Here is a 9,899-nt window from a genome sequence, read left to right on the forward strand (position 1 = left end):
AAATGAAAGATGAGTTGTATAAAAGGGATGAGCAGGTAAGAATCCTAAAGGAGGATCTAAGCAAGGTCAATCATAATCTAGACAGAACTTGTAAATGGAACAGGTCCTCCGATGCACTTTCATGGCTACACGAACTCCATAGTAGCAACAGAAGAGGACTTCGCTCTGGGAAACTGGCACCTAAGTGGGATCCCAAAAGCAAGTACCTCACACTTCCTGAGAACAAGATTTGCACACACTGTGATCAAACAGGTCACTATAAAAATGAATGCACTGTAAAAGAAAAAGGCAAGTCAAAAGAATAAAGAATTTGTTCTAGGGAAGAATAGGCTACCGAGTTAGGCTAAAAAGAATTTGATTCATCCTTTTTCCTATAGAAAGGGACCCAAACTAGTTTGGGTTCCTAAGACTAACCCCTGATTTCCTTTTGCAGGTCCAAGTGAAGGGGATCTGCCAAATATGGTACATGGACAGTGGCTGCTCAAAGCACATGACAGGAAACAAGAACCAATTCCTTTCACTTGAGGACCTTAAATGAGGTAATGTCTCATTTGGAAATGGGAATAAATGTGAGATCATTGGGGTTGGAAAGGTAGGTAAGACTGATTCTCACTCTATTGAGAACGTCTACTTGATAGATGGACTGAAGTACAATCTAATAAGTGTATCACAATTGTGTGATAGATGTAACATAGTAGCATTCACCTCTACAAAATGCTTTGTAATTAATCTTACCACTGACAAGATAGTTTTGCAGGAAAAAAGAGTGAACAACACATATGTTGTAGATTTGTCCACACTTTCAAATAATGAACTCACTTGCTTAAGTGTGTTGGATAATGATCCCCTCCTTTGGTACAAGAGACTTGGACATGCCAATCTAAGTCAATTCAACAAACTAGTCTCCAAGGACTTGGTGATAGGGCTGCCTAACATTAAGTTCAAGGAAGATAAAGTTTGTGAGGCTTGTGCAAGGGGGGAGCAGGTAGTATCAATGATAATCAATTGGTTTTGTGCTCTAACTGTTTGTTGATGCTTCTTAGTTGACTAATATCATTAGATTGATAAATGATGCTTAACTCCATAATTGCATCTGAAGTAGCCTCAGTGGCCATGAGTAATTTCTATTAAAATCTGGTTATCTAACATAATTATGCAATTTTTCGATGATGGCAAAAGGGGGAAGATAGGTTATGCTTTTTACTTTGGACTATGATGTTTATAACCTAATGTACATGGTTCTTGATGATTTGTAACTTTAAAATGGAAAGTGTTCTAACATTGTGTTGATGTTTAGCTAAGTTGATACAGGGCCTATGCTTATGAAAAGCACAGAGTTTGTCATCATCAAAAAGGGAAATTTGTTGGCCCAAGTGAAATTTATTTTGTCGATACACAATATACACAGACACGGGCAGAATGGAGCATAAGGGATGCACGTGAAGGAGATAAGCTTAAGTTATTATATTTGATGTCTCCTAATCGAAAAGGTTGCATAAATGATAAGGAGAATGACTCATTACTCGAAGAGAACTTTATCCAAGATAAGGGTGGAGTTAGAAGTTGAAGATAACTAGAACATTAGAACTCTAGTTATTTCTTATTTTACTAACTCTATATATTGCATGATATTCTCATTCTACAGCGACGTACAAACGCTGAAGTTAAACGTGATTTGAGAGTAAAATAGCAAGGCATTTTGCAAATAATTCTTGTGTGATTCAAGTGTGCGAACCTGAAACTACATGAACCAGATAGAAAAACCAGTTTCAAGTGTCTGTCTTTTATTCTAGGTCAATTGTAGTAGGGCTTTTCAAATTGTACCTTTCATCTTTACTTAAAGGCAATTATATTAGGTACTCTAGTATTCAAGTTAGAGTTAACTTGAAGTTGTCACAATAGTTAGAAGTTGGTTGCCACAATGAGATTAGAGGTAATCCTTAGGTTTGCAAAGAGTTTTGTAAATGTTGTTTTGGCTCAGTGATTTAGTGAAGTGTTGGAAATAATCATACTGAGTAGTAAGTCGTAGTTTTTCTACCTTTTGAGCCGGGTGTTTTCCACGTAAAAACACTTGTGCTCTTTACTTCCCGCATTTACTATTTCCGCAACAATAATATAAAGAACACTTAGAAGAACCAGGTCCTTCTATAATCAGTGCACGCGAAAATTGAACACCACACAAATCACTCTTATTGTGTGACATTGAAGTATAAAACAACAAATGGATACATTTTCAAATTCAAATAATGAAAAGCTACCAAACCAGTTGTGACAGCTATATGCCTTAATATGAGAATATTAGTACCCCCTAATTATAGGGGGGGAAATAAATCTTGTTTCTTTCTGCTTTTTCTCTTTTATCGGGACTTCTGCTAGCGTGAGAAAGCAATGGCAGATGCACCTTAAATAAATTAGTTTCAACTGAATCATTCTTGTGGGGTACAGATATTAATGTGAAAGTTACTAAAATGTCAAAATTGTACATTTTGTACTCGTAATTTTAAAGTGCAAAACTTTCAAAAAAAAGAATTTTAAAAATTACACTCATAAAGTTTAAATCACGGATCTGTCCAAGCATGGAATGGAAGCAGATAACTGATACTGTCATTGGCATTGATAAATTATTTATGGTGCAGCAACAAGGGGGTTCAAAGAACAAAAGTCGATATTCAGAAAGTGGGGCAAAGTAATGCATACAGGAAAAATGACATTGTATAGCCGCTCTCAATATGTAACAGCTCAGCCCGCTAGTGATATTATCCGCTCTGGGCCTAGGCCCTTACGGGTTTAAAATGCGTCACTAGAGTCTAGGGATTGTTAACGTATATACCCAACATCGCTCTTGTGTTTTGCTGATGTGGGACTCTATCTAAAGTGTGGGGTGTTACATATACCTCCTCTTATGGACTCAACGTCCTCGCTGAGGTTTGCCCCACCACATGGGATTCACCTAGACTCAGCACTGAGGTTTGCCCCCGCCTAACCGGAATTTACCTAAACTCAGTTGAACTCTGACCCACGATCGGCAAGGCTGACACAAGAGTGGCTCTGATACCATCTTTAACAGCTCAGCCCGCTAGTGATAATGTCCGTTCTGGACCTAGGCCCTCACGGGTTTAAAATGCGTCACTAGGGTCTAAAGCTTGTTAACGTATATACCCAACATCCCTCTTGTGTTTTGCCGATGTGGGACTGTGTCTAAAGTGTGGGGTGTTACATACACCCCCTCTTATGAGGTTTGCCCCACCAGGTTTTCCCCACCGCATGAGATTCGTCTATACTCAGTACTAAGGTTTGCCCCGCCTAACCGGAATTTGCCTAAACTCAGTTAACTCTGACCCACCATCGGCAAGGCTTGCCCCACCAGGTTTGCCCCACCGAATGGAATTCGCCTAAACTCAGCACTAAGGTTTGCCCCGCCTAACCGGGATTTGTCTAAACTCAGTTAACTCTGACCCACCATCGGCAAGACTGACACAAGAGTGGCTCTGATACCATCTGTAACAGCCCAGCCCGCTAGTGATATTGTACGCTCTGCGCCTAGGCTCTCTCAGATTTAAAACACGTCACTAGAGTCTAAGGCTTGTTAACTTATATACCCAACATCCCTCTTGTGTTTTGCCGATGTGGGACTCGATCTAAAGTCTAAGGTATTACACAATATAATAGTCAAAAAAAAATATTTTTTTGTGTGTATATATATATACATTATGTATGTTATATACAAAAATTATACAATTTTTATACATATTTTCGGCTATCGAATATAAATAGTTTCTGGCGCGAACTAAAAGTGATAATACCCTATGAATTATAAGGAGCTGTAAAACAGTAAACATGACAATGAACAAAAGAGCACACAATGCAAGGTGCAATGTTCAGTAGCCAAAAGTTTAATATGGATCTGCATATTTTAAGAGAATACAGAGAGAGGAAGATACGGTCCTTTCATCTGCAGAATTGAATCTGAAGTATCTTCGTCAATACTACATATTGTACCTGTCATGAGGTAAAAGGGAGAGGATGTCGAAACCTTACCATCAAAAAGAAAGTTGTTGAACCCTCAAGGTGCTAAAAGGCGGCAAAATACATTACTGCAAAGAGCAAGTGTTAAGATTGTAACATGTCAAAAAGACTAGTTTGATAGTCTTAATATGTAAATATTCGGGCTATTAGCTTGCTGATAGGCATTTCAACAGCTGCATATTTTTCAGCGAAGTTACCTTAATGGTGAGCCGTGGCAGAGTTAGTGTTTAAGGGGGAAAAAACTGTATTCTAGCTTATTTTTGGCAATGTTTGGTTGTACTAATAAGTATTTTCGTTACCACAAACTTTCTAGTTCAGACAGGTGAAATGTCGAACAAAGAAGCCACTGGCCAAACAAACTTTCTGGAATTTGTCACTTCCATGGACGGACAGACGGGACCACACGTACACAAAAAGAAAGTTAGTTCATCTTTCGGAAGCTCCCTTATGAGCTTCCATAATATCGACAGTGATCATAACATGGATATGCTGGATTTGAAGCTATACGCTTCTCTTATCCAGAAGCAGATGATGATGCATGGCTCCAGCATGATTTGGTAAAGAAAATGGAAACTAGCAAAATATATGTAAACTTCAATCTTTCTTCCCGCTTCTGCTTCTATAAATCATACATGGAGTCACCAAACCCATCAACATTACTTCAAAGAGAGCCAGTTCACCTCATAGTTCCAAAGTACTTCACCATATTTCAGTTCCTGTATAATTCTACAGAGTAGTCTGTCTCCAAAGCATAGTTACGCTCCAAATCTTGCTTGCCTGGGAAATATATTCTTCGTTCAGGAGTCGTATGACACGTTGAACACTTACAACCAGTTGGTATCCACTCAAGCAGGGAACCAACCGGCCAATCATGACCATACCAACTCCAAGATTCTCTTCTCAAAGGCAAGTAATAAAGAAAGGACAGCAAGACAGAACAAAAGTATTTACAATGGTCGTTAATAAAGGTAATTATCATGTATAATATAGTCTTCGGCAAACTAACGGCATTCTCTGCCTTTCGATAGGAGGAAAACAAGACTAACTTACAGCATTACCATTGAACAATTTACACATTCCAGCAAAACAGAACCAACAAACCTACTGGCACTGGCACTGGCAGTGTCTATTGTCCTTCCCAAAAAATGTTCTCCAAAAACCTACCGATTAAAAAAATAAAAAGTTATCCAAAAGACACCCTTTTCTAGACACTTGAAAGCAAAGCTTATGTGACTTCCATGTCAATAACCTTCAATAATTGGTTTCAACTCCTATCATGTTCATACCCCCTGAATACCCCCTGAAAAGTTAAGGGAGAAACTAAGAGGGAGTGGGGGCATGTTTGATCTCAGTTATCCTAAATGAACTGCAACACATCACAAGGCAATTCACATTTCATGAAGAGATCCAAATTTCTACTTCCTGAAACAACAAGAGTCTGAGAAAAGTGACTCTTCTTTGAAACAGACCCACGAATCCCTATATTTAACAATGTTACTATTACCATTCAAATACTAACATATCAAAAAGAATTTGGGACCCAAACTCTTGTATCTTGTAACCTAATAATGTATAGAAAATAAGAGAATGTGGCTCATTAGTGTCGTTTCTTACAGTTGCGAGGTTTGTGTAACATTGTTCAGCCAAGGCATTTAGATAGTGCTCTGGCACTGCTTGATACAGAATACAGATGTAATGGCTGTGTAATGATATGCAGAGAATGCATTTAGAAACAGAACATAGAACAGGCAGGTCTCCGATCACTCTCGTGACAAGCCAGAGTTCATCAAAGAGTAAGTTTTAATCGCATTAGTGCTTCAGCACAAGTAAATGGCTAACAGTTTGTCACTTTTGGAATAAATCTTACCTCATCTTTTCTTTTACCTGTTCTCTTTGAACTGTCAGCATGCAACCACGATATGCCCGCGTTATAATTGTTTTTCTAACACCAGAACATAGCATTTCACATTAGCCTTACTAAGAAAAACCATAGCTTATCCCATTAGGAGCAGAACAAGCTACCATAACTTTAGCGCAAAACAAAACAAAAAATCCTGAATGTGCAATAGCGTTTCAAGCACTGGGGTATTGCATTTGAATAACAGCAGCATAATAGCCATTAACCATGTTAAACATGCACTACAAACTACTAACGGATCCAATGTCAGAAACTCTGCTCTAAACGCACCACCAACAACAACAACCCAGTATAATACCACTAGTGCGGTCTGGGAAAGGTAGTTTGTACGCAGACCTTACCCCTACCCTAGGGTAGAGAGGCTGTTTCCGATAGACCCTCGGCTCCCTCCCTCCAAGAATTACCCACCTTGCTCTTGGGTTGACTCGAACTCACAACCTCTTGGTTGGAAGTGGAGGGTGTTCACCACTAGAGCAACACACTCTGCTCTAAACGCACCGAGTTAGATAATTAATGCAACAAGTATCAGGCAATGCTAGAACAAATTCATAACAAAAGTTGCTATACCAACGAACTAATAAGTAATAAGGTCCTGCTCTAACCAATTCTACATTAAATACCAAGAGGAGGGGAAAGGGATATTCCAGCTCACAAAATATGCAAAATTAGCTTCACCCATACATCGCCCGAGTATGCATTCTGCAATTCAATGCTGCAAAAGATTCACCCAAAAAAGGCAATTTTAGCATTCATGAGCTGGCATTCTCTTAGGCTTCTTATGATTCTTCTCTGATAGCGCCTGCGCAAAAGCCTCCACAATCCTCTGCTGCGATTCGAGTATCATCTGAGTTCTTTTCATTTCCATTTCCATTCTCATCTCTTCCAACTCTCTTGCCATGTCCATCTTCATCCTCTCCATTCTCACAAATCCATCCCCTAACACCTTTATTGCCGCCACCATCTCCCCCATCGGGTCCTCCTTTTTCTTCTCCCTCACTGGGCCCACTCCTTCACCAGCAACCCTTTTCCCCATATCAGCCTTCTTCACAAACCCATCCCCCCTAAACGTCTTACCAGGCCCAAAATTATTTGGCCCAAAATTACTAGGGTTTTCAACTCCAGAATCCTCCATTCTACTATATGGTTTCGCCATTGGCGGAGCTGCTCCGGGCATCCCCGGTATCCTGATACGAAACCCACCTCCTCCATTACTCACAACCCCTTGAAAACTACTACTACTCCGATTATTACTAGTGTTCACATTGTTGTTACCATACAAATCTCCTATGAGTTTAACACTGTTTTGACGGTAATCTTCAACATCCTCATCAGCTTCTTCATCACTAGAAACAGCATTAGGACCCCTTTCCATTGCATCCATACGCTTGAAAAGGACCCAAGCAGAGCAATAACGGTGGGATCGAACGCCGCCGTAAGGAGCAGCGCGTTGAATTTCAGTACGGTAACGTTTCCGAAGCTTCTCCATCTTGTGACGGCACTGCACAGCCGTCTTCGGCGGATCAACACCAGGGCATCTAGCAGCAACATCGTCAGCTACTTCCTGCCAGTGATTAGCCCGGAGATTTCCCCGGCTTAGGGAATACCACTTGTCTCTATAAGCATCAATTAGGGCTATTGTCTCGTCGTGAGACCAGCATGGCGGCGGAAGACGGCGCGATGACACCGCCACCGTGACGTTGGCTGAGGGTAGTTCTGATTGGGAGTTTGAGAAATGTTGTGTTGATGAAGATAGAGTCGCCATTGTTGAGATAACCCTAACACACAGAATTACTTATGTATTGAGATCAATTAGAAATTTGTAATGATGTGGGAAATTATTTAAGTGTTGAGATGTATTAGATGTTGGCGATGGGTGGTGGGAGGCGGAGGAGAGCGGAGGCATAATGAAAGAAAGGTGATAAGTTAGGTTAAAAGGAGGGTTGCGGCTGATGTGGAGATCTAGAAAGAGGGGGGAGAGGCCACCGCTAAAGGTGGGTGAGGGTGCGGGGGAGGCTAACGTGCGCGGAGGGCGTAATAATGTTGACCGGGTGCTGTTGCGTTCGGCGCCCACCGCCCAAAAGGCAGAGGAGTTAAAAATAATTTGAATGGGCCTTTTGGCGTTTCTTGTGGGCGGAGCTAGACTTGGCGGCGACACACTCTTCTCTTTAATAATTTTGCTTCGATATTGTCGCGTGATCTCTTCGTTTTTCGTTAATCTCTTTTTCTCCTTTAAGATTGGCCTTTGAGCTTAGTCTTTTCAATTGCACGGTATTGAGCCAACTGAAGTTTCTTAGCCCCTTTCGATTGTTTGAATGGGAGAATTCATCTCTCTCGTTAAATTCACCGTAATTAAATACATTGTTTGATTGCTTGAATGAGGCAAATTAATCTCCTCATTAAACTTAGCATAATTTATAGTAAGACTATTTGGTTGTAATTTTATACCATCTTATAAGTAATATTATGTGAAAATGATGTATTATTGTATGTGGGATTGAATGTGAAAGAATAAAATATGTATTAGCAATCTAAGTATTAGCTTATTCAAAAACAAAAGTGTCCATAAAGCAAGTAGTTTTTATTTAATGATAATTCATTCATTATCAATCACTGCGTAATAATTCATGCATTATTATTAATCACTGCATAAATAATTTTTGTATTATTAATTTTTGCATTGTTAATTCATGCATTACTTGTCTTCAAATGAAATGACCCTTTTGGTATTTCAAAAATTCTAAAGACTCTTTTTCAATATTTGTTTTGTATGTATCTAGAATTTGATCAAAGCTTAACATTAGCACTTGCACGGTTTTCTGATGTCTATCTTCGGATCCTACTACTCCGCATATTTGATTGAAACATTTGTTAATAGAATGTAGTTGTAAAATAGTTCTGGAGAAGAAAACAACGTATAAACAGAAATGTAGAAAAAATAGAATTTAATTCGAGCTCATTGAATTCACAGTATTTCCTTAAGAAACTTAATCCCCTCTTAGTACCCGAGGTTGTGGATTATTTCCTCTCAGGATAGAACGGATTACACAGTGGTGTAGTGGTACTTTAAACCCGAGTGTTTCAGCGAACACAATGAACGGTAGCAAATCACACTTATTGTTGCTTTGTTTATAGTTAAAACAATGCATAAAGGAAGAGGAGAATTCAGAAATTTCATAAGTAAAATTTGAAGGAATGGTCTACTATTTATAGCCATCAGGTTGGGTTTAAATAAAGAGGTGCAACTCTTCAGAGTGACTGTTGTGAGTGTTTGCGTAAGAACGGCTATTACGTAAATGGCTAGTTATGTAAAGCAAAACGGGAAATCAAAACGCTGAGTAAAATTAATTTACCGTTACAAAAACGACTAACTTGGATTAAAATAATATTATGTTAATCTTAATATTAACAAATAAATTTGATCCAAAAATTAATCAATCAATCGATCATTTGTCCAAATCCAAATCCAAATACAAATCTGAAGCCGAGCCGAGCGAGCGACGACAACGACGGCGCGAGGCTTGCCTTCTTCATAACTCTTTAAGAGCTAGAAGAAGAGCAATTATATATATACCCATCAAAAGTCTTTTCCTCCTCCAATATGGGACAATGTCCCTTTGTCAATGAGGGAAACTCAAATATTTTATTTTCCCTTCATTTCTCATTCACTCTCTTTTAAGCTAAACCAAGCTTAACTCAGTAATCCCCCACATGAATGGGGAATGGCTATATCACGAAAATATGCATGAAAACTGTGCGATTCGCAAGCAAGGATTAATCGCATCTAGATAAGTAGGTTTCCTTTTGAACTTTCCGTAGTGAACTTATGTCGGATATACTCGGTCAATCGGTAAATGTAATATTTTTGAACCGTCGAACTTTGGTGTATACCTAGACAACCATAAGTCACACAATAAACCTTTAACCGTCTTTGGTTCTCACTGTTGTGTTCGTTTCA

At 39.2% G+C, this 9,899-nt stretch overlaps 1 protein-coding gene across 1 annotated transcript; it reads right to left on the reverse strand.

Moving 5' to 3' along the window:
* Window positions 1-6,686: 6,686 nt before the first annotated feature.
* LOC107802338 (uncharacterized) lies at window positions 6,687-7,706 on the reverse strand. Its single transcript, XM_016625812.2, has one exon. It carries the CDS (start codon window positions 7,704-7,706, stop codon window positions 6,687-6,689), a length of 1,020 nt encoding a protein of 339 aa, XP_016481298.1.
* Between the last annotated feature and the right edge of the window lie 2,193 nt (window positions 7,707-9,899).

Source organism: Nicotiana tabacum, chromosome 19 (assembly GCF_000715075.1).
Source record: "Nicotiana tabacum cultivar K326 chromosome 19, ASM71507v2, whole genome shotgun sequence".
Taxonomy (NCBI): Eukaryota; Viridiplantae; Streptophyta; class Magnoliopsida; order Solanales; family Solanaceae; genus Nicotiana; species Nicotiana tabacum.